The following is a 24,545-nucleotide window of genomic DNA, read 5'->3' as shown; positions in this document are numbered from 1 at the left end:
CCAACATTCCATTCTTACCTCACTTGCCCCACCTACTTCGCTGAGGAGTTCATAGCGATTGACTGCTCTGGTTGCTGAATCTCTAGAGACAGCTGAATCAAGGTACTTATTTGGGTCTCTTTTTGGAGAAAGAGTCCTTTATTCCTCCCCGTTTGATGTAGGTTCTTTCTTGGGGATGCCCTGATAAACTAAATCTGCACAGATAGAAAAGTTAGCCTGTAAAGGCTAACTTGGGCCTTCCTTGTGTCTCCAACATTCCTCAACCCTTACAACTGTTGTTTGAGATAAATCATTACTGGGTAATTACTTAAGGATTCTAGAAACTATGACCATTTTATGTCTGACAGATGTGTGTCACTATTTCTGAGGGAAGTGGAATGACTCTTAGCTTCACAAACTTGAAACAACCTATGTGTCTCAAGATTTCCTCCAACCTCAGTGACACCAAATAATCTGTGTCAGAGGGGCTACTTTCCAACCTCCTCTTGGATGAAGACATAGTCTTCATGGTCCCAGAGACACCTCAATGTCCCCTCACTAAAAATGTTCTGGGGACTTCAGCTTGAGGATCCCTGATTAGTGTATCTTTGACTCAAAGGATTTTCTAAATTAGCCCAGAAATAGCCCAGAATTCACTCTACTTAACTACCCACCCCCTTTTCAGCACAGCATAGCTATATATCCATTTCCTAGATCCCTGGAAACCATCAGTTGGGGAGACTATTAAACCTGTGGCAACCCTCTCACCAAATTTACATTGCACACACCACGAAATATCTATACACGATGCAGGGCACTGCACCACAAAATGGTGATCTAAATTATCTTAATTCCTTAATAGGCAGGTACAGGAGAAGTGTTTGGGCCCATGGTTTCTCTGTTTCCTTGGCAACCTAGTCATATCCTGTCTCAAGGGGAAACCATTTAAGAGTGGGTAATGATGTAGAGACATGTATTTAAGTGTCAGCAGGTGCCCAGAAACGTCTTTTATTAAAAAGTTTATTGTGTCTATTACTTTTAAATCTATTTATTTACTTACTTACTTTAAACCCCCAATCGCAGTCCCCCTCCCTCCTCTCCTCCAAGTCCTTCCCCCACCTCCCTTCTCCCCACATCCACTCCTCCTCTGTTCCTCTTCAGAAAAAGGACAGCCTCCCATTCATATCAACTAGCCTTGGTATATCAAGTTGCAGTAGGACTAGGCTCATCCTCTATTTAGGCTAGAGGTAACCCAGTAGGAAAGGATCCCAAAGGCAGGCAACAGAATCAGAGACAGCCCGTTATTAGAATTCCCACACATAAGACCAAGCTACGCAACAGTTAAATATGTGCAGGGGGCCTAACTCAGTTCCATGCATGCTCCCTGGTTGTCAGTTCAGTCTCTATGAGCCTCTATGGGTCAAAGTTATTTGATTCTTAACTTTTCTTCTAGTGTCCTTGATCTCTCTGGCTCCTACAATCCTTCCTCCCCCTCTTCTGCAGGGTTCCCTAAGCTCCGCTCAATGTTTGGCTGTGAGTCTCTGCATGTGTTTCCCTCAAGTGGGTGTGTGGGAAGCCTCTCTGTGTCTATTACTTTTTAATAAAAAGCTAAAGAATTTACTTACTAATGAAGGGAAAATTCTGGAAACGTTCAGGAACCACCCAGAGCTGGAAGAGACCACAGGAAAGGAACATGGGAGGCAAAATATAAGAAAAGTATGATGGTTCCAGATATACCTGTGTGTGCTTACCAAATATGGTTAATTCATATTTGTCTGTCCTTTGTGACCCTTCTATCTCAGTTTCCCAACTACCCTCTGTTACAGGCATAAGAAAGGAACTCTGGCTTCTCTTCTCTTCCCTTACAAATTCACCATCGGTAGCTACAAACTGTGGTCACTAAAGGGTCCTGTAAAACATTAGCAGCTATTCGTCTTCTCTACCTGTATTTGGTGCTTGGTGTACCTTCTTCTGAACTCCTCACCACCCATCTTCCAGTGACAACTATTTGATTCTTATCTTCTATGAAATCAATCTTTCCTTGCATGGGTGAGAACATGGGCTTGCCCAATTCAATAGCTTTCTCTTTTCTATTAATCTCAATGAATACTCCAGTGCAACTAATCAGGACAGAAGCTTGACTCACTCTCAACAACTCAAGATACTTTCATCCATGCTCATGGAATCCAACTGATTCCTAGCTCTCCCGTAGACCTAGTCAAGGATAGATGATCTCAAGGTAAAAAGGAATACAAGAAAATTTCAGGTATTGACCATTACTGTCTATCTGCAACTCCTTCTTTCGCAGGACATTTTGTTTTTAGTCAGAAGAAGACAAGATGGTGTCTTTTCAAAACCACAGTGACCCCATTGGCACGAAAACAGTGAGTTCCTGTGCAAAGATCCCCATGGAAGTGTTTTGTGAACCAAAGAATATATGCAAGGTGAGGTGACCAGGTAGTTGGTGGACAGAAGGAGCTGAGTGACCATGGCCATTGTAGAATGACTTATCAGAAGGAGGCACTTGGGACAAGGATCATAGTCTCCACTGGACCTACATAAGTCTCAGGATTTCTCTCCATGCACAAATGCTCCACGTGTCCTCAGCATCCCTGAAAACTTCAGATTAGTGACTTAGTACTAAATTCACTGGGTGACACTCAGTCCCTTGAATATAAATAAGCAGCATTGAGCATTACCAGTTACTGGGGAAAAGGCTGTTACTCACATCTCTTGATCGACCCTCACATTTCCCAGGATCGATTGTCTTTTTTTTTTCTAATCTTTTTTTTTTCCCTTCGGAGCTGGGGACCGAACCTAGGGCCTTGCGCTTGCTAGGCAAGCACTCTACCACTGAGCTAAATCCCCAACCCCTTGATTGTCTTGATTCTCTAGGTAGACCACTAAGGTCCTCCAACACAGAGGGCATTCTGGGATGAAGAGTACACAGGTCCAGCAGAGAATAGCCAGAACTTACACTTCCTTTTTTTTCTAGGCCTTCCAGGATATTTCTGCCTACTTTTCTGATGAAGAGTGGGGAAAGCTGACCAAATGGCAGAAAAGTGCCTACGTGTATATGAAAAGGAACTACATCAGAATGACTGGCCTAGGTAATAGGAAATCTGGATTTAGACCAGCCTTGGGGGGGGTTCCAGTTTGTTTTTTATGCCACAAATTCTTTTGAACATGTAGCAGGGCCCTCTCCCACCAAACCTTTCTTCATGGAGGAATGTCAAGGTGCTTGCTGGACATGCTGCTCTTTGCTCCCTTGGGTAGGGCTGACAGCATAGACCATAGGCAGTAGGGCTCAGGCCTCTTGTGGGTCTTAAAATATGTGCTGTACCCCAAATCTTAGCAGCATTTTCCCTCTTTGTGCTGCCTGTTAAAAACAAGCATTTTGCTTCCTCTTAGGGGTCACAGTGAACCAACCAGTTTTCATGCGTTGCAAGGAGCAGGCCAAGCAGTCTGTGGTCGAATGTATTGAAGTTCATGACAGTGAAGGTGAGTGGTCAGGGAGGGGCTGTGAAAGAGCACCTTCTCAGTCAAGATGCCTGGTAAGGTCACAGGCAGCTCTTTTCTTCTTCAGATCAGGGCTGCGTGGGAAAAGAGTTCATTCTGAGGATTATGTAGAAGATCCTGTCATATAAAGTGCTAACATGTTATTGTGTACATTATTCTGGATAATAAATAAATGGCCAATGTGTAACACCTTGAAAGAGAGTCAGAATGTCCTGTGTCCTACTGGCTTGTGACTCCCCAGTGCTCCCAACAAGCACGTTACTTGATCTAAACTCCGGTCTGAAATTTATGCACAGTGTTTGAGAATAAAGGCGAATAATCACACTAGGTAGCCCCCAATAGTACTGAGCTCAATAACTTATTCTTCCTCACATAGTTAACACCTGACTATTCAAATTGTTTCATGTGTTAAGTAAAAATTTTCATTATTACACATTGGAAAGTTTAGATGGTGATGAGGCTTAGCTGACACTTCCTAAACAACCAGAAGGAGACTTCTAAAAGAACACTAGCGCTAATGCTTCTGTTGTTAGGTGAACTAGAGCCAGGCTCTGCCAGCTTCTCTTCCACACATGGGTTCACTCTCCAATCTAGCCTTCCGTAAATCAGCAGACTCCCGAGTTCTTGGAACATTTAGTAACAAACAAAAACCTTCTGATTTGTCACTTTCTGTAGATGAATGTTCTGATGAAACCTATGGTGTGCCACCGAGGAAACGGATGAAGGCAAGTGTCACTTCCTTCTGTAGCGGTGCACCCTGTTTGTCCCTCAGTTCATGTCCACGTTGTTGAGGTAGTATTCTTTTTGGTGGTGGAGAACTGTATAAATATAGATGTAAATTTTTAATGGGAAGCTTCACATGCTGTTTCAAATGCCGATTTTAACTATATGGAAGGTCATTGAATCTTTGGGTCTGGTTAATTTTGGTGTGTGAAGTTTTTATTTATTTGCTAGGTCCTGTCCTAAATATTACCCGGCAAATTAGAATACCCTAAGTCAAGTAGCAGAAATACACCAAGGATTACTATTTGCCAACATGCCTTATCTCTGATTCTCTTTTATAGCTGGCATCAGTGACCATAAGTATTCATAATGTGAAAGGAAGACTTGCCTCTGGAAAGAATGGTTCTAATTTGGCAGGTTGGCTGCAATCTAATCTCTAGTCTTAACATAATTTATTGTTTTTCAATGTGGTATTTATTTACTTCTTTGAAGATATTGTATTTTAATTGTATTCACACATACTCCACTCTTTCATCTAATGGATATAAAAGATCTTTCTCCCAACATCCATATATTTTTATAAAAAAAATAAACAAACTCAAACCCAGTTTGTGCTATCTATATACTGTGGGACGTAGAACGATCCAGTAGAGTATGGTTGACCTACCAGAGGCCACACTCTTAAAGAAAACTGACCTTCCCTCCCATAAAGAGCACATGAGTTCCTACATGCTAGAGTGCTGGAAGGCTTGATCTTGTGCAGGTCTTATAGAGGCAAAGATGACTACTGTGTGTTCATGAGTTTAACAACCTTGTTATGTCCCTCAAACACTATATTGCTCTGGTCCAAATGTCTTCTGCCTTTTAAAACCTCTCGATCCCATCTTCTGTGATGGAATTTGAGCTTGGGAGGAAGGTGTGTGATATATGTTTGGTATTTAGCTGGGCGATCTGTACCCTTATTAGTGCAATCTACTCAGATAGGAGTTTCTGCACTAGCCACCATTCACTGTGCAAAACAATTTCTCTGATGCTGTCTGAGAGCTTGCTTACCTATGGGTGGAGATGGATGAATTTAGAAGACAGTTTGCACTACATTCATTCAGCAAAATCATAGTAATGCGTTTTCCCATGGGGCCTGTCCAACCACAGGTTTTTGGTTGGACCCACATGGCTTCAATTAGAGCATTTTAATAGAGTACTGATAATGAGGATTGTCACAATCGTGCTGAATTATTGGTCAAAGAGCAGTTTCCCTAGCTCTCCAATCTGTAGCCCAGACTACTGAAGTGTAGTCATGTCTTCCTTCGTTTCTGAAGTCCACATCATGCTCCTGTCAGTTATTCTCTCCCCGAGACTTTCATCCTGACACTCGCTTTCCATGTAGAGACAGCCAGCTGGTTTCTGTTCTGTGAAGGGAACATGCATTTATCTCTCTAGAAATTACAGGGCTTTCACGGTGGACCCCTTCCACTCTAATTAACCTCAGGACCCAAGAACTTCTGCCCTACAGTCTCAAGCCAGAGGCACCCGACTCTTTATGGAATGGGGGTTTCCACAGTTGCAGGGTCCAGTCTAGTGTAGAAAGAGTTCTGGGAGTGGAGAGTTAGTGGCACAGTTAGAGGACACAGCTAAGGGAATGAGTGAAGGGATCCTGACAGCAAGTATGTAGGACACTCCGGTTCCAGATCTGACACAGTGCCTCTTCCTCCACAGGCATACCCACAAACATGGTCCACATACATGAACTAAAATTGCAAATATACAATGAAAGGCAATAAATTCTGTTTCCGAGCTCAGAAACAATGTTCTTTTAGTTGTACATAGACTCCCTCGTGCATGACTCAGGGAGTTGAATGAAAGGAAGTTCATGATAAGTGACACATCTTGATAGCAACAGAAATGGTGTAGGCGCCACCTTGTCCAATCCCACCTGAAGTGTTCTCACCTGCATCTTGTTCTCACCACCTCTGGCACGAGGTTCTTTGATACCTAGATCACTATGTCTCCTTTCTTTCTCCCTGCTGCGCTCATCTGCACACACCGTCATGGTGTATGCAGTGCCGTCTCCGTCACTGTATCCACGCTTTTCTTACTGTCCACGTAGTGCACCACGAGCCTGTGTGTGCGGCCTTATACTTCACAGAGTACCTGCCTTTCCCAAAGCCTGTGGGTTCCTCCAGTGCTTTTCTTCGCCTAATTTTCTTTGCTCCACACTCTTAATTACATCTTTTCTGCTTGCGCAAATGACAGTCTATTAAGACTATAAAGGCAAACATTGTAGCCCTGGAAACGCGGTTTACTCAGGACATTTCTTTCCAATTTAAACACCCGTGTTCTTTTTTATTTAGTTACAAAAAGTGAAATACTTTGTCAAATGTGATTAAAATGTTATGAAAATCCTTTAAACATACCTGCAAAAGATCAAGCCCTTCAACACTCTGCTGTGGAAGGAGGGGCTCACCAGTTTCTGCCCCTTTCAGAGGATATGAAGGCAGTTGCCAGTTGCCAGGGGAAAAGGCCTAATTAAACTCACTGGGTCTCACTCATACAAAGCAAAATGAAATAAAAGGGAATCTAGTGGTAGGGAGGAAGGCATGTCGTGACCTAAGAGAATAATTAGGTGTGTACATGATCGAGACACATTATATATGTATACAAAATGTCATAATGAAATGGAATAACATACATAACTAATATATGCTAATATAACCTTTAGAAAAATACACGAGAAGATACTTAACCTCTAAGACAATACAGAAATGCTACTGACAGCCCCAATGAGTGCTTCAGTGTTTAAAAACTGCTGAAGGAGGCAGAACGGGGAGGAATAACCCAATGTGTTCCAGGAGTACTAGGCTCAGAGACACCTGCACATCCAAGAGAAAGCACATATTCTGGAGACAGACAGAGTAGGGTGGTGTTGGATGAGAGGAAACCATGGGGGAAAACAATATTCTGGTTTCCTTGGCATGTTCTAGGTGTTTGGCATAGGCCCCGAAAATCCCAGTCCTTTCTGGGTGCTGAGCTCACCCATCACCAGTTCAGATGCTAGAATGTGTCTCCATAATCACAATTACATGTGTCCTTCTTCTGAAAGCCATGTGACAATGGACAAGTCTTCTACATGCTCTGAAGCTAACCCTGAAATCCATACAATATAAGTGAATGGTCACTGGGTCCTCCTCCTAATGGAGAATAAAATAGAAAATCTTTATCAGGGGATGGGGAGGGGACCAGACAGCATGTGGCATAACCCAAACTAGCCTTTGGTCTGTACTGCTATGTGGCTGACATCTCAATCTTTGTGAGCCCGCAGATGTAAAGGCCTATGGTCTTGGGTGTGGGACAGCTCTGTTCTTTTCTGATGAGAAAAGGCCCTAAATGACCTAGCTCTCATGCACTAATCTCTCCACATTTCAGGAGCTGGTGGTATTCAGGTAAATGCTTGGAGCCACCGACTGCGAGAGAGGAAGACTCGAGTGATATATGAAGAGATTAGTGATCCCGAAGAAGATGATGAAGATTGAATTAGTAAGTGGTCCTCTGACATGTCTCGCAACACCCAGAACACATCTTTCCGATACGGTATTGGACCCTAGCCAATCATCCACTTCTAGTCCTTTGGGGTACAACATTGAGCTGGAAGTAACATGTCCTGCTTCATTTACTCCAGTGCTGGATACTTTGGAGACTTTCCCTAGATAGGATGCCATGGGCTTCTAAATCCCAGGTTAGCACTCAAGGTATAGGCCATACCTTCCTCTGGCTGAAGAAATCAAAGACGAGGTGAGGCAGCCCCTGTGCTCTAGCAGAGGGTTTGCTGGTGGAGCAGAGCCTTGGAGGTTGGGTGGAAGGAAAGCATGTAGGCTGTGAAGGACAGGAGGAAACAGTAGTGAGTAGGTGGTGGCAACTCACTAGGATTTCTCTCTCTTTTGTGTCTCAACCACAGAGAGTCGAAATAAGCCCACGGTGGAAGAAGATGTGGTGGGAACTGAGGATCACAGCTACAACTTTGAAAGACTAAATATCAGCGCTATATATACATACATATTTATTTATTTATTTATAAAACTTTAGTGCAGTTATGAATTAGGCTCGTGTCAAGTGTTTGTTCTTGTAGCAATTTCATAGGATGTGTCAGACACCCTCTTAGGAATCCTTTTATTTTGTGCCAGACATTTCCTATTATTACTATCACTGTGCCGAGCCCCACTAGAATTGTTCTTTCTATGCCAGGCACTGTTTAAGCACAGATCTTGCTGTATGGCAAGCATCTGCTCAGCGCTGGGAGTAGTACATGCTAAGCACTCTGTCAGTATTATCCTACTGTGTGCCAGCCACTCTGGCAGAAACCAAGGTTTCAAGCAGGCTAGACAGCTCGGTGATAAAGGATCCTGCTGCCAGACCAGTCAACTGGAGTTCAATCCTAAAGACCTACAGGCTGGACAGAGAGAACTGGCTCCCTGACACTGTCCTCTCATATTCACAACTGAACACATGTGTGCGTGCACACACATACACAAACACACACACATCCATGCATACATGCATAAAATCACTCAAAAACTATTGAAAATATAAGTTGACCCATATTTCATTCAGCAAGGCATATACCCAATGTAACACACACACACACACACACACACACACACACACACACACACACACATGTATATAATGTTAACGTGCCCTGTACTTATCTTAGGCATCACATGTCAGTCATCCCTGCACTGAAGTGCACTACCCTCCCCTTGCCTAGGATTGCCGAGCAGTCATCTATTGGTTTATGTTAACATGTTTCTCGTCTTGCACACACATACACAAGTTATCACTAGGGTCACCTGGTACCTGCCATGCTACACAGAAATGTGTCTGATCATGACTATCCCATTTCATGTTTTTGGTTAGTACATGCTTCCTTTCCTGTCTGCACACAGGTGACAAATTCAAATTCTGTGATGTGGGAGAATCTGGCTTTGCTTGACAACACATGGGACCTTCATCTAACAGAGAGACTGAGGCTCAGTGTAAACAGATGCTTGCTTCTATGAAAATCCAGTTATTTTCTTTACTCTCTAACTTTAGCTTTTTGGAAGTAAGTTGTAATGTCTGACTCTAGGGATTGAACCCTATGCATATGAGGAAAGGGCTCTACCACTAAGCTGCACTGGATTAGTAGTTACTGCTTCATTGCTGATAAGAGACCGAAAGAAATAAAGACAGAAAGATTACTCTGAGCTTACAGTCTCAGTGGGTTTGGTTGATGGATGCTTCTTACATACATGCAGCATACAGGAGAGGCTGTTCCTTCATCTTGGATTAGGGAGGCCAACAAGGAATATAGGAAGGGCCCAAGGCAAGAAACAGACTCAAGTACATGGTTCTAATGAGCTAATTTCTCAAAAATTCTTGCCTCCCATATAACTACCAATACCATGTGATATCTCTAACAGATTCACTTGGTGATTAGACGAGAGATCCTCCAACATAATTACTTTCAGAAATTTCCTCACGCATGGGAAAAAAGTGGAACTTTCACTACTTTGTCCTAGACATTTCTGAAATACTCAGACTATGAAAATTAACATACACACTCAGTTGTTTGTGTCACTTTCAGATGTCACTAAATCGCCCAGGCTGGCATCAAGTTTTCAGTTGTCCTCTGTTAACTTCCAAGTAGTCAGGATCATAGACGCTCCTGGGCTACAATAAATATCTTCTTCCTTTTTGTTTATTTTTGTTCACTGAAACATGTTCCCATTATGTATCCCAGGCCATACTGGAACTCGCTTTATAACCCAATTGTCATATTTGTATCCCAGTCTCTAGAGTACTGGGCTTACAAGAGTAGACTCTGTACATAATGTGACTGAATACATTTCTAAGCGATTTTAACATTGACTTAGGTCCCTAGAACAGAATTTAGGGAGCAACACAGGGACAAGTTAAGGAAGACAGTAGAGTCATCACAGGAAAAGTGTTGTGAGCAGTACTCACCAAAACTCACAATAAAGAATACTTCTCAGGGGCTGGAGAGATGGCTCAGTGGTTAAAGCACTGACTGCTCTTCCAGAGGTCCTGAGTTCAAATCCCAACAACCACTTGGTGGCTCACAGCCATCTGTAATGGGATCTGATGCCCTCTTCTGGTGTGTCTGAAAGACAGTGACTACTTGTATACATTAAAATGAATAAATCTTTAAAAGAGAATGCTTTTCCTTAGCCTGAGGTATGGCTCAACAGTAAAGACGGACTAACATATACAACACACCTAGGGAACAGTATCACTTATTATCACTCTAGAATAATAAGATACTCTAACAAGGATTTTATATGAACATGAATAGATGATGAGGTAGATACTTAACAGAGCCTAAGGGAAGTCTAACAAGTGTGGGACTAGAGCCAAGTCCAAGGTCAGACTCAAGTGGCAGCAGAGGCAGAAGAGCTTAAGGAATAGCAGAGTTAAGGCTTATATCTGAAGGACATAGATAGTACAAATGAGACCTAGGGTTCTGGACCACTGTAGACAAGGGGCACATAACCTCTGCTGGTATAATAAAGGCTGCAGTCAGGTCTAGTCTTATTTTTAATGTTCCATGGCCGATGCTATGAGGTGAGCTGTATCATAGGCCATTTCACATGCCATTGATTTGGGATTTGAACTCAGGACCTCTGGAACAGCAGTCAGTGCTTTAACCACTGAGCCATCTCTCCAGCCCCTGAGAAGTATTCTTTATTATGGAGGAGCCATAATGCCCTGTGTAATTCTCCTAGGAGTGACAGAGGTAATGTGGGTTCCTATGGATATGGCTCTGATGAACAGAACTGTAGAGAGGGAGGAGACAAGAGACCTCTGCTTCAGTACCACGTGGGGATGCAGAGAGGAGTCACAGGTGCTGATAAATGGATGTGTTCAACAAGCCAAATGCAGAAAGACAGATGATTCAGGGTTAATTTTAAATGAGTAACCACATTGAAATTAGTGTTCTTGTGTAATTTTGTGTTGGGACATAAAACTAGAAAGGATATCTATCATAAGATTGGCAGTGGAGTCCTTAAAGAGGTACAATGAGTAACTCTGTATACAGGGGCCAGGAAAGTAGTAACAGGGACGGACAATCAGGGAGAAAGAAGGGGACTAGGAAGATGAGGATAGGGGGTGAGATGAGGTGATTGGGACATGGACTGATTAAAAGCCAAGAATATGGGACTATGCCATTATGAGACTCATTACTTTGTATGCTGCCTTAAAAGACCAAGGGAATAGAGTCCTGAGGATGAAAGGCAAAGAGAAAATAGTCCACTTTTGAAGCAGAATTAGTGGTCCTCTGTTAGAGGAAGAGAATCTTATATTTAAGGGAAACTGGGAGCCACAAATGGAAGTTGGAACCTGGCTATTATTGTCCCTCTCTAGAAGTGCCCTTACCATGTCAACTGCCACACTAACACTCACTAAATGGCCATCAGAACAATCACACATGTCAAGTACTAAAGATCCACCCAAGGCAAATGCCAATAATGGCAGACTAATGCTTTCCAGCTGCGGTAGCGTGCTCAGTGCTCTGTGGGATAGACTTTGTGTTCTAGGCTTCTGAAAATATGGCCTTAACCACTTCGTATTGTACTCATGCAGAATGGAAGAATACCACCCATAGCTCAACTCATTTATGGATATTTAAGTGTTCTTCATATGTGCCTATAGGAATCAAAATGTATATGATTTGTTCTGAATATATTAGGAATCCCAAAATAGTAACTATTTGTGAAAATACCAAATACACAATGAATACAGCTTATATGATTCAGGTGTCAACTGAGACATCTGGAAGTTCTGTATCCAAGTTATTCAGAATTCAATCTGTGCTTGCACCTGAAATTTGCTTCCTGGAGGGTACTCAGTAGTTACACATCCACCTGGAAAAGACACTGAATCTGGCTGTAGATGCCAGCCTTAAAGGGCACTGTGCTTGTTGGACTGGCTGACATGGGCTGCTCCTGTAAGGTCCAAATTGACTCAGCCTCTTTAACATATCGGTTGGACCAGAACGTCAGGCCCTAAAGTTGAGCTTATGGCTCCAAGTACTGAGCTTGTGGCTCCTCAGCTTATGGCTCCAAGTACTGAAGAAACTATAGGTACAAGGAATTGAAAAGCAGTTACTACATGCTGAGTTGTTTTGAGTGTAGAGCCTGGTAAATTGATCTCTTGTTCTCATCTTCAGAGGCTCCACTCAGATGCCATTTACCCCTCATTCTTAGTGTGTCTGGACCAGCCCTGACCCACAGAAACTCCTCTTAGAGTGGACTCCAAGTCACCAATTTTACCCAGCTTGATGAGCAAAATACCTTTAGGAAGAAACCTGTAGTCTGACAACGGCAAGTTTAAGAGTTTCTTGGAATGAGAAAGACCAAACATAATGAATAGAGTGGAACTATTAAAGAAACAAAGTGTGATGGCTTTTAGATGCTTGGCCCAGGGAGTGGCACTATTAGAAGGTGTGGCCCTGTTGGAGTAGGTGTGTCATTGTGCATGTGGGCTTGCAGAGCCTCATCCTAGCTGCCTAGTGAAGCCTGTCGTCCACTAGGAGCTTCCAGATGAGGATGTAGAACTCTCAGTCCCTTCTGCACCATGCCTGCCTGGAGGCTGCTATCTATGTTCCTGCCTTGATGATAATGGACTGAACCTCTGAACCTGTAAGCAGTTCAGAGCAGTAAAACCCTAATTAAGACAGAAGTTGGTACAAGGAGTGGCGTATTGCTGTGATAGGCCTGACCATGCTTTTGTTTGGAGGAATGTGGATTTTGGGACTTTGGAGAGCAGTGGAGTGCTTTAAGTGGGGCATAATGGGCTATCCTAGAAGAAAAATGGAAGATTTTGTTGCTGTTAGTGGTTAGAACTGTGCAGAGCTGGCCCAAGAGGTTTCAGAGGAGAAGAATTTCTGTATGTGGCATAGAGACTGTTCTTGTGGTATTTTGGTGAAGATTATTCCTGAGTCTAAGGTAAAGAGATTTATATTAATTGCATTGACAAAGGATGACTCAAAAAAAAAACCCAGCAGAAACTTTGTTCTTAGGTTAAGTCTCATGAAGAGCAATCTGAACAAGCATAGCAAACTTAGAAAGGAAACATATAAAATATATGGTTTGAGTATTAAAGGGGCACCAGAAAGTGAAATAGAGCTGATTCATATGTTTTAGAAGATAGCAGATTACAGGAATGGGACTTTGTGGCAAGATCCTACCCAGCTAAGTTTAGATCTAGGCATGGTGGTACACATCTTTAATCCCAGGAGATAAAGCCAAGCAGATCTCTGAGTTCAAGGCCAGCCTGAGACAGAGCAAGTTCAAGGTGAAGGAAAGTTTAAGGCCAGGTGTGATGGTACACATCTTTAATCCCGGGAGACAGGCATGCAGATCTCTGAGTTCAAGGTTAATCTACAGAGCAAGATCCAGGACAGCCAAGCTTAGGCAGTGAAGGAGTTGGAAAACAGAAAGCTGGTGAGAATGTAATAGACCAAGGGGGTCCTGTTCTAGTTACTGAAAGCAGCAGACCTGGACAGCTTTGGCCATGTGGCTCTGGCTTTAGAGTGAAAAAATAGGAAGGACTCCTGGGACAATTGATGCTGGTCAGCTGGAGCTAGGAAATTAGTGGTGATTAAGAAGAATCCAGCATCACTGAGGTGTAATCTCTGGGAAGTGTTTTCTGAGACCACAAAGAAGCTGTGTTCCAGAGATAGCCAAGGTTGTACTTTGTGCTGCAGTTGTACTTGGTAATGTGTAAGAGTCACCCAAGTGGTACTGGTTTTGAAAGCATGACTGGGACATGAAGAGCAGCTGAGGCTTGGCCCTGTGCAAGGCCATGGAAGGCTATTGGTGAAGGTGCAGCCTCAGTTTCACTTGATGGCCCAGGACTAAAGGGATCATGCAAAGATATGAGGCTTAGCACCATGAAGAAAGCCTATGAGAGGCTAGTTGCAGTGGAAGACCCCAGAGTATTAGAGATGTCAGTAGCATGGGATGATCTCCAAGGACAGCAGTGACAGTGGAGTGGACTAACCTGAGTTTAGAGTGCTACAGATGGTAGAACTGGAGAAGTGACTGCAGCCCTTTGGACAAGACCAGACATTGTGTGGATTCCAGACACTGAAACAAAAAAGCTATAACATTGAAGTTTCCTTGGAGACTCCAAGATGTTCAAGATGCCAGAGCCATGGACTATCTACTAAGGAAAGCTTCTAACAGGGAGTGAAACCAGCCTGGGAGAAAGAAGTTTGTTGCAGTCAACAGAGATGAAAAAGGAGTTGAAGATCTGAAGACCACTTTGACATCAGACATGGAGATGCAGAGTTTGGAATATGATGGTTTGTACATACTTAGCCCAGGGAGTGGCACTGTTCGAAGGTGTGGCCCTGTTGGTGTAGGTGTGTCATTGTGTATGTGGGCTTTCAGATCCTTACCCTAGCTGCCTGGATGTCAGTCCTCCTTTTGGAGACTTCAGATGAAGCTGTATAACTCTCAGCTTCTCCTGCACCCTGCTTGGATGCTACCATGTTCCCACCTTGATGATAATGGACTGAACCTCTGAACCTGTAAGCCAGCCCCAGTTAAATGTTGTCCTTTATAAGACTTGCCTTGGTCATGGTGTCTGTTCACAGTAGGAAAATGCTAGCAAAGACACAAAGGAAACGATAGAGCTATTATAGGGTGTGTTAAAAGGTGAAATTTATATGTTCCCTGCTCTGTTATACCATCCCACACAGTTCAGCTTGTATAAATCTATGTTTAGAGGAGTACATATGTGGATGTGCCTACTTCCAAGGCAGGATTTCTGAAGCTCTGGGTTAGAGCTAATGTGGCCTGGATAACTCTTTTAGAGGGAAGTTATTCATGCATTTTAGCATTGTCCCCGAGGTTTAGCAGATTTACAGTGTCTACTAGTTATCAGCAAATATACAATATCCCAATTGTGGCAAGAAGGGCCAAGTGTCAAGAGGAGATGGTGGTAGCCGTAAACATTATGACTAAGATCAAAACTCTTAATTCATTGATAATGACAACAATCAGGAAAAGGTCCCATGGACTGATTTCCGTGTTCACTTTAGCACACAGAGATGACAAATTTGGATATAAGGTCCAAATTTTCTTCTAATTATTAACTTTAAAAAATTTATTTATTTTTATGTATGTGCATACACTGTAGCTGTCTTCAGACACACCAGAAGAGGGCATCAGATCACATTACAGATGTTGTGAGCCACCATGTGATTGCTGGGATTTGAACTCAGGACCTCTGGAAGAGCATTCAGGGTTCTTAACCACTGAGCCATCTCTTCAGTCCTTAATTATTCATTTGTACACCCATAAGTTACTACTGCTATTGGATTTGGCCAGTGAAGTATCTGATAGCACTTGCTGCAGAGATTCTTAACTGGACAAAGTGTTGAGAATATGTGATTGTGGAATTCACAGCTTTAAATGAGGCATGCATATCATCTCTTCCATGGGTCAGGCAACTCCTTGGAAGGGAGTAAAGGAAGAATGTAAGAGGTAGAGGGGAGGGTGGAGTAGTGTGGACTCACGTCTCTAGGACATGACATAGCCTTTGCATAACTGAAGCCTCAGCAGCTCTTAATACCTGCAGAAGATTGGGCCTTCACATTCTGTCACAGAGAGGGTAGAATGCTTATGAGCCTCTCTCCCATTCCTGAGGACTGGTAGAAAGGTAACAGTTGCTACACAAGAGGGGCTTATGATAGACTGTTCTTCCCCTAAGAAGGATCTCTAGGTAATTAATGTTTTCAGAGGGTGAGGGAAATTTACTTCTGTGGTGTATGTTCCTGCCTTGATGATAATGGACTGAAATTTTGAACCTATAAGCCAGCCCCAATCATGTCCTGTTCACAGTAGTAAAGCCCTATGTAAGACAGAAGTTGGTACCAGGAGTGGGGTATTGCTGTGATAGGCCTGACCATGTCTTTGTTTGGAAGAATGTGGATTTGGGGACTTTGGATTTGGAAAGCATTAGAATGCTTTCAGTGTGGCTTAATGGGGTATTCTAGAAGAAATATGGAAGATTTTTTTTTTGCTGTGAGTGGTCTGAATTGTGCAGAATTGGCACAAGAAGTTTCAAAGGAGAAGAATTTCTGTATGTGGCATAGAGACTGTTTTTGTGGCATTTTTGTGAAGAATGTGGCTTCTTTTGGACATTGTCTGAAGAGTCTGCCTGAAACTAAGGTGAAGAAATTTATTAGATTAATTGCTTTGGAACAGAAAGTGTCAAAACATCCTGGTATAAATTCTTTTGTGTAGTTACTAAAATTCTGCCTTATGAGGAGCCTTTTAATGAAAAGCAGCAAGTTGAGAGGGAAATATACAAGATATATGGTTCAAGAGTTCAGTTAAAGGGGCACCAGAAAGTGAAGTGGAGCTGAACCCTATGTTTTAGAAGATAGCAGATTAAGGGAGTGGGAAATTTGTGGCAAGATCCTACCCAGCTAAGTTTAGATCTAGGCATAGTGGTACACATCTTTAATCCCAGGAGATAAAGCCAAGCAGATCTCTGAGTTCAAGGCCAGCCTGAGACAGAGCAAGTTCAAGGTGAAGGAAAGTTTAAGGCCAGGTGTGATGGTACACATCTTTAATCCCGGGAGACAGGCATGCAGATCTCTGAGTTCAAGGTTAATCTACAGAGCAAGATCCAGGACAGCCAAGCTTAGGCAGTGAAGGAGTTGGAAAACAGAAAGCTGGTGAGAATGTAATAGACCAAGGGGGTCCTGTTCTAGTTACTGAAAGCAGCAGACCTGGACAGCTTTGGCCATGTGGCTCTGGCTTTAGAGTGAAAAAATAGGAAGGACTCCTGGGACAATTGATGCTGGTCAGCTGGAGCTAGGAAATTAGTGGTGATTAAGAAGAGACCAGCATCACAGAGGTGAAATCTCTGGGAAGTGTTTTCTGAGACCACAAAGAAGCTGTGTTCCAGAGATAGCCAAGGTTGTACTTTGTGCTGCAGTTGTACTTGGTAATGTGTAAGAGTCACCCAAGTGGTACTGGTTTTGAAGGCATGACTGGGACATGAAGAGCAGCTGAGGCTTGGCTCTGTGAGAGGCTATGGAAGGTCCTTGGTGATGGTGCAGCCCCAGTTGTAGTTTATGGGCCAGGACTGAAGGGGTCATGCAAAGTAGTTGAGGCTTGGCACCATGAAGAGAGCCTATGAGAGGCTACTGGTGAAGCCTAGTTACAGCAGAAGACCCCAGTATATTGAAGATGCCAGTACCCATGGGATGATCACCAAGAACAACAGCGGCAGTGGAGTGGATCAACCTGAGCTTAGCGTGCTACAGAGGGCTGAGCTGGAGAAGTGACACAAGCCCTTTAGAGGAGTCCAAAACATCATATGTGGATCCCAGAACTTGATACAAGAGACTCTAACATTGAAGCTCTCTTGTAGACCCCAAGATGTTCAAGAGGCCAGAGCTATGAGCTATCTGGTGGGAAAACTGCTAACAGAGAGTGAAATCAGCCCAGGAGAAAGAAGTTGTGGAGTCAATAAAGTTGAAAAAGGAGTTGCATATCTGATGACTGGTTTGACTTTAGTCATGGAGATGCAGAGTTTTGCCCAGATGGTTTCCTGTCTTGCTCTGGGGATTACAGTTAAGTGATTGGATGGATCTCAGAAGACACTTTGAACTTTGGACTTTTATCATTGTTGAGACTGCGGTAGACTATGGGGGCTTTTGAAGTTGTAGTATGTATTCTACATTATGCTATGTTTAGGTATGGCCCTTATAGACTAGTATATTTGGATAAGCCTATGGGAGCCAGGAAGTAGAATGTAATGATTTTTATATGCTTGGCCCAGGGAGTGGCACTATTATAAGGTGTGGCCTTGTTGGAGTAGGTGTGTCACTGTGGGGGTGAGGTTTTAAGATCCTCATCCCGCTTGTCTGGAAGTTAGTATTTCAGTAGCAACCTTCAGATGAATATGTAGATCTCTCTGCTCCTCCCGTATGATGCCTGCCTGGATGCTGCCATGCTCCTTCTTTGATGATAATGGACTGAACCCCTGATCCTGTAAGCCAGCCCCAATTAAATGTTGTCCTTTGTAAGAGTTGCCTTGGTTATGGTGTCTGTTCACAGCAGTAAATCCCTAACTAAGATACTAGGGCTGGGTAGGTTCTACCAACGTATTGGGATCAGGAATAGTGGGAGGGACAAAAACAGGGCACTTGGTACTGATGGTGATAAAAATACATGGGCAGGTAGGGATCTGCTAAATAACTGCTCCACGCATGCTCCTCTAGGTAACCTTAATTAAAGTTATGGGTTGACAGAAACAGAAAAACAAAGAAACAAATAAAGAAACATACCCAACCCTGTGAAAATAGAAAGAAGACTAGTTGAGAAAGTCACTGAGCTCTGGAGGATTGGGAGGGGGGATACAACATAGTGATGGGACATAGTCATGGTTAAAACATATTGTGTACATGTATATATGCCACAACAAAATCTATTAAAACATACCTCCCTCCACGGTGTCAGAATCCTGTATTTGTGACTCACTTACTTCACATGGGCCAGGTTCTGGTACAATGCGTAGAACTAAAAAAAAAATAACACCACAGGTAAAAGTGACAGGAGCAGTGGATGTCAAGATCGTTCTGTGGTTAAGGGTACACACAGCTTTTACAAAGGACCCGGATTTGGTTTCCAGAACTCACATAGCCGCTCACCTGGTGTTTAACTCTGCTTCTAAAGTTGTCGTTTCCTCTTCTCACCTCTTCTGGCTCTGCACGCATGTGGCACACATCTATACATGCAGGCAAATTCATGTACATAAAATAAAAAGAACTAGATCTTTTTTTAATGTGACACGATCAGCTGCATAGGAAACAGATCATTTTCTATCATAGTTCATTAAAGACCTCGGCAGATGTGTCCCGTGCATGCATGTGCTCCTGTTCCCCTTTAAGAGCAGAGCTCAATTTTGCTGTTAACTCCACCCTTGCCCTTGCCCTTGCCCCAGCTGAGCTCCTCCATACCCTATACACAGTCAAAGCTTGTAGTTATGGGGCCAATTTCATCTACTCCCACCCACTGGACCCACACTCCCAAGCACATGTGGTCCCTTCTCTTGCCAGAGACATTAGACTCACACTGCCAAATCCACCTATCCCTGCAACCTTACCAGAGAGGTGCACTGGACCCATACCTACAAATCTACTGACTAGCTACTTACCATAGGAGCACATGTTTCACGTCAGTTTTTCAGCCTTCCTTCTGCCCCTCTTCTTCATGGAGAGATCCCAGTCTACTATTCTAAAAGGGAGGAAAGAAAGCATAGTGAGGAAATACTGGATCAAAGCAAAACCAAAGAGCTACAGGGCAAATACCAAATTCTGCATCTCCACGTCTGATGTCAAAGTACTCCCCAGATCCCCAACTCCTTTCATTCATCTTTGTTGACTGCAACACACTTCTCTCTCTTGGGCTGATTCCACACCCAGTCTGCAGCTCTCCTTGGCATGTATCCCATGACTCTGGCATCCCTAACACCTTGGGGTCTCCACACACTCTAAGCTTTACCTTCATAGAGGCAAGCAATGGCTCATCTGGGCTTCCATGCAGGGACACCCCTAAGACAAGCCTTGCCTCAGTGGCTTCCCTTAGTTAGAGAGGGAGAGTCCATAACTCCTTTTTTGTATCCTTGACTCTAAAGCCAGAACCAAGTGGCCAAATCTTTTCAGTTCTGCTTGCTGCGTCTGGAATGTGCCCCCCCCTCTTTCAATCACATCTGCATCATAGAACAAGTCCCCAAACTAAGAAAAGACATACCCATACAAATACAAGAAGCCCACAGAATGCCAAATAAACCAGACCAGACCAGAAATACAGCACAAGACAGTTAAAACACTAAGTATACAGAACAAAGAAAGTGTATTGAATGTTGCAAAAGAAAGGTTGCAAGTCACAGCAAAGGAAAACCTATTAGAATAACAAAAATTTCTCAGTGAAAACGTAGAAAGCCGGAAGATCTTGGAACAATGCAGTACATTGCTAATTTACCCAGTAAAACTATCTGCCACAGCTGAAAGAAAGAAAAATTTCCCATGCTATAAACAGCCTAAAAATTTTGTATCTCATAAACAAGACCTAAAGAAAGCACAGGAAGTTGTATTTCAGGCGGCCAAAAGAAATGCGCGTAGTTAAGAGATTGTTGACAGAAATACAAAGCCAGCATCACAAAAGCACAAAGTACCAAGAACATAATATCACCAAAAATCAACAACATAATGGCTACAGTCTGCATAGACTTTTAAATATTAACTTTAAATATCAATGGCCTCAGTTCTCCAGTTAAACAGCATACTGGCTTAATGGATCAAGAAACAAAATCCATCTACCTGTTGCCTATAAGAAAGGCATCTTAAGTTTTAAAGATAGACACTAGCCTAGCCTCTGCCTTAGAGTAACACGATGGACAAAGGTCTTCTAGGCAAATGAGACAGGGGACAAGGGAACAACTGGCATTTCTGTTGTAATATATGTCAAAATAGACTTCAATGTAAAGTTAATGAGAAGAGATAAAGAAGGACACTTAATTCTAACCAAGAGGACAATTAAGCAAGACATTACTACCCTAAACATATATGCACCAAACACTGGCACACCCAATTCCATTTAAAAATGTCCTTATCAGTGGACCTAAAGACACAGACTACCACCAACCTGTTAATTCTCTGTGAGTTCAATGCTCCACTTTCTCCAATAGACAGGTTATCTGCACAGACAGTAGACAGAGAATCACGAGAATCTGGTGGTATCATCCATCAAATGGATTTAAGCAATACCTACAGAATAATCCACACAAACACCAAAGGGCATACATTCTACTCAGCAGCACAAGGACAGGTCTCCAAAACAGACCACATCCTGGGATACAAAACAAATCTAGAATTTCAGGAAGATTAAAATGACCCTAAGCATCCCATCTGATCACGATGCACCAAAACCTAAAACTGACAGCAGACAAACCTCCAGTAAATACACAAATTCAGGGAGATTAAACAATACATCATTGAATGAGGAATGGGTCAAAGAAGAAATCAAAAAAGAAACAGCATTTCCGGGGAACTAGAGAAAAAAACCCCACATGAAACCTCTGTGATACACTGTGGAAGTAGTCCTTGGAGGCAAAAATATAGCTCCAAGTGCCAACATTTTAAAAAATGAGGAAAAAAGGCCCACCTCAGAAGAGAGGAATGGGCTTCAGGCCCCCAAGTAACCTCTGAGCAGGGGGGCTGGGCGCGAGTAGCTAGCCTTTTGTCAGGCTGGCAACCCAACCAGGTGAGCCATCTCTCCACCCCCCTCCTCCCCCGCACCCCCTCCCTCCTTCACCCCCCCTCCGGCGCGCCCCCAAGGCCGGCTCCGCCCCCTCTTGGAGTGGGTGGTGTGCTCCTGCGGCTCCTGTTGTGTCGCAGGCACACGCGCCGTTGGCGGAGCTGCAGATAAAGTGGTCTGAGCAGGACTGCCATTGCCCCTACCACCGCGCTGACTGACCGAACCGAGCGGCCTAGCGACCCGACTCGCTTCCTCCCTCGAGTCCCCACAGCTCGGGCCCATCTTTCTCCAGGCTTCCGGGCCCAAAGTATGTAGCCCGTTTCTGGCCGCCTGGGTACCCCGCGGCTGACGCCCACCCGGGTCGTCGAGGGTGCCAGGTGCGCAGCGCCGAGCAGCTCGCTGCGGCCAGAGGCCCAGTCAGCTAGCGGCCTGCCCGGCCACGGGAGCCTGCCTCTCAGGCCTCCGTCCCACTCATTTCTGTTCCCCTTCCTAGGGCCGTCTTTATGGGCCACCTTCTTTCGAAGGAGCCTCGGAACCGTGCGAGCCAGAAGAAGCCTCGTTGCTGCAGCTGGTGTCGCCGCCGGCGCCCTCTCATCCGACTGCCGGGCCGGACGCCGACCAAGTCGTCCCCACAGCCCGCGGCGGCGGCCCGCAACCGGGACTGCTTCTTCCGCGGGCCCTGCATGCTCTGCTTCATCGTGCACAGCCCCGGCGGGCCCGCCCCCGCCGGCCCAGAGGAGGAGCCGCCGCTGTCGCCGCCGCTGCCGCGGGACACGGCCTACGCCGCCTCCCCCTTGCAGCACCTAGAGCCGCGCTACGCGGCCCTGGCGGCCGAGGACTGTGCCGCCGCTGCCCGCCGCTTCCTGCTGTCGTCGGCCGCCGCAGCCGCTGCCTCCTCGGCCTCTTCTCCTGCCACCCGTTGCAAGGAGCTGGGGCTGGCCGCCGCGGCCGCCTGGGAGCAGCAGGGCCGGAGCCTCTTCCTGGCTAGCATGGGGCCCTTGCGCTTTCTGGGGCCGCCGGCCGCCGTGCAGCTCTTCCAGGGGCTGCCGCCACAGTCCGAGCATCCCTTGGCTCCCGACCTAGTGTGCAACTGGAAGGACGACGAGGTTCCCGACTACACCTTCTGCAACCAGCCGCGCTGCGGCGGCGGCGGCGGCGGCGGCGGCGGCGGCGGCGGCGGCGGGGGACCTGTTGGGGGAGGTGGCTTGCTGCTGCAGCCGCTAGATGCTGGCTACTGCCAGGCCCCAGAGCAGCCCCTGCCAGTGATGGGCTCCAGGCCCACCTCTCCTGCCTCAGAGTGTTCCTTCATTGAAGCCACCGGGGACACTCTCCGGGCTGGGAGCATCACCCCCTGGTCCTCCCAGCAGCAGGCGGAAAGCCGCAACATAGACTGTCAGAGGCTCCCTGATCCCTGTGGTTTACTTAGGGATTCGCCCCCAGAACCCCTAGACATCAACCAGCTGCCAGGGTCCATCGTGCTTGAGGTGGATATGGACGACTAGGCCCAGGGATGCGAGTTTCCCCCCAACCCCGCCCCCGCCCCTCGCCCCCCTTCCCGAGGCTGTCTCTGTCCTCCCCTGTGCAAGGAGGAGTGGGATTCCCTGACAGCCCGGGGGTCGCTTGAAGGGGAGACTGGGCAACCAGTCAGCCCCGTGCTTAAGGCCTGTTTTGAAGTAGAAAAGCTTGGAGTCTGCTGAATGCCTTGTAGTAGATTAGGTCTGTTTCCACAATTCAGGATTCATTTATTGCATTAGCAAATCCCGATATAGAAACTATTAGTTTTCTGTGGAATAAATATATGCATACTTGAGCAATTTCTATTTGGTGGGTAACAGCTTTACATACCGATGTTTGAAAAGTTTTCAAACTGTCTTCAGGTTTGATCGCTGCTAGTTAGTGCCAATAACTTACAATTAAGCATGTACCATGATCCGTCACTGTACCAGAGCTTTATATATACAAATCTCATGGGTTCCCTCCATTTGATGCTGTGAGATAAGTCCTGTTAATATTTACCGTATTCAAAAAAGAAACTGACATGCCAGTGTTTTGGGACAGATGACTTACACCAGTGAGCCAGGAAGAAGAGGAATTTAGTGGTTGAGTGACTGGTTCAAGGTCACACCCATAAACTAAAGAGCGAATCTGGGTCTTGAACTAGAGACTTTTGGCCAGCTTGACTTGAAAAACAAACTAACTGTGTTGTGTACGCTGCTGTTCTTTCGTCTGTCCTTACCTTTATGTGCAATGAATTACCAGAAGTCGGAAGTCTTATATGTTGGGGGTTGGGTGAGTTAAGAAGTGAAGTGCCTGGTGGGGATTTTATGTCGCTGTCAGTTACTAAGCAAAGTGTCCCGCTTTGTCAGCGCTAGAAATAAACTTTGTGATAGTCTGTACTAAGTTATTAACTCCCCTTTCCCTTGTTTCTTGTCTTTGTTCCCACACTCTTTTACCTGAGGTTATAAAATGAGAACTTGAGTTTTCAGTGTGGACGATATTTAACTAGCACTAGCCAGAAATAACCTTCAGGAGAATGTGGCTACTTTCATTGTTACTGAATTAACTGCCAATGAATTGTAAATGTTACTGTCACATCAGTGTACCTTATTTGAGTAGACTTTTAACACGTGTAATTGTGTGTTTGAATCTGTTTTACTGTGACATTGATGTTCTTGTGAAAAATACAGCAGAAGACTGAACAAATTTCCCATTTCTTTGTGTCATAATGTAATGGTTTATGGGGTCGTATTCGTTGGAGGAATTACTACTTTGTGTGTTCAGGGGATGAATTTTGGGGCAAAGTCTTGAGTCCTTTAAACCACTGAATAATATAGACCAGTAGCTCTCAATCTGTGGGATTGTAAACCATTGTAAACATAGATATTTACATTACAATTCATAATAGTACCAACATTATTACACTTATGAAGTAGCAGCGAAATTAATTTTATAGTTGGAAGTTACCACAACATGAGGAACCATATT

The 24,545-nt window shown here is 44.5% G+C and overlaps 3 protein-coding genes across 4 annotated transcripts; 2 read left to right on the top strand and 1 right to left on the bottom strand.

Annotated features, from left to right (window-relative positions):
- Ssx1 (SSX family member 1) lies at nt 1-8,316 on the top strand. Of its 2 annotated transcripts, XM_039100572.2 has the most exons (8): nt 1-102; nt 2,288-2,363; nt 2,975-3,089; nt 3,391-3,480; nt 4,174-4,223; nt 4,563-4,638; nt 7,645-7,755; nt 8,174-8,316. In XM_039100572.2, exons 2-7 carry the CDS (start codon nt 2,319-2,321, stop codon nt 7,749-7,751), a joined length of 483 nt encoding a protein of 160 aa, XP_038956500.1. In that variant the 5' UTR covers nt 1-102; nt 2,288-2,318; the 3' UTR covers nt 7,752-7,755; nt 8,174-8,316. The 2 variants fall into 2 exon arrangements, with proteins under 2 accessions (XP_038956500.1, XP_038956499.1); XM_039100571.2 differs by lacking the exon at nt 1-102 and having other exon boundaries at nt 2,293-2,423.
- On the bottom strand, nt 6,537-22,600 carry B630019K06Rikl (RIKEN cDNA B630019K06 gene like). Its single transcript, NM_001301646.1, is given in 6 exon segments — nt 6,537-8,091; nt 10,222-10,392; nt 18,744-18,821; nt 18,953-19,029; nt 19,459-19,538; nt 20,949-22,600. A coding segment is annotated over 1 exon segment (297 nt). The 5' UTR covers nt 21,843-22,600; the 3' UTR covers nt 6,537-8,091; nt 10,222-10,392; nt 18,744-18,821; nt 18,953-19,029; nt 19,459-19,538; nt 20,949-21,545.
- Nucleotides 21,679-24,263, top strand: Fbxl17l1 (F-box and leucine-rich repeat protein 17 like 1). Its single transcript, XM_039100570.2, has 2 exons — nt 21,679-21,867; nt 22,054-24,263. The coding sequence occupies exon 2, from the start codon at nt 22,064-22,066 to the stop codon at nt 23,060-23,062; it is 999 nt and encodes a 332-aa protein (XP_038956498.1). The 5' UTR covers nt 21,679-21,867; nt 22,054-22,063; the 3' UTR covers nt 23,063-24,263.
- Nucleotides 24,264-24,545: the final 282 nt, after the last annotated feature.

The sequence above is a fragment of the Rattus norvegicus genome, chromosome X (genome assembly GCF_036323735.1).
Source record: "Rattus norvegicus strain BN/NHsdMcwi chromosome X, GRCr8, whole genome shotgun sequence".
Classification (NCBI taxonomy): Eukaryota; Metazoa; Chordata; class Mammalia; order Rodentia; family Muridae; genus Rattus; species Rattus norvegicus.
This window is presented reverse-complemented; position numbering and strand designations above follow the sequence as displayed.

What these genes read in the sequence shown, in the direction of transcription:
- Fbxl17l1 (XM_039100570.2), top strand. Translation starts at nt 22,064, where the DNA reads ATGGGCCACCTTCTTTCGAAGGAGCCTCGGAACCGTGCGAGCCAGAAG.
- Ssx1 (XM_039100571.2), top strand. Translation starts at nt 2,319, where the DNA reads ATGGTGTCTTTTCAAAACCACAGTGACCCCATTGGCACGAAAACAGTG. An exon ending in CATCAGAATGACTGGCCTAG is followed by an intron (nt 3,090 to 3,390) that starts GTAATAGGAAAT and finishes GCTTCCTCTTAG; the next exon opens with GGGTCACAGTGAACCAACCA. An exon ending in CACCGAGGAAACGGATGAAG is followed by an intron (nt 4,224 to 4,562) that starts GCAAGTGTCACT and finishes TCTCTTTTATAG; the next exon opens with CTGGCATCAGTGACCATAAG.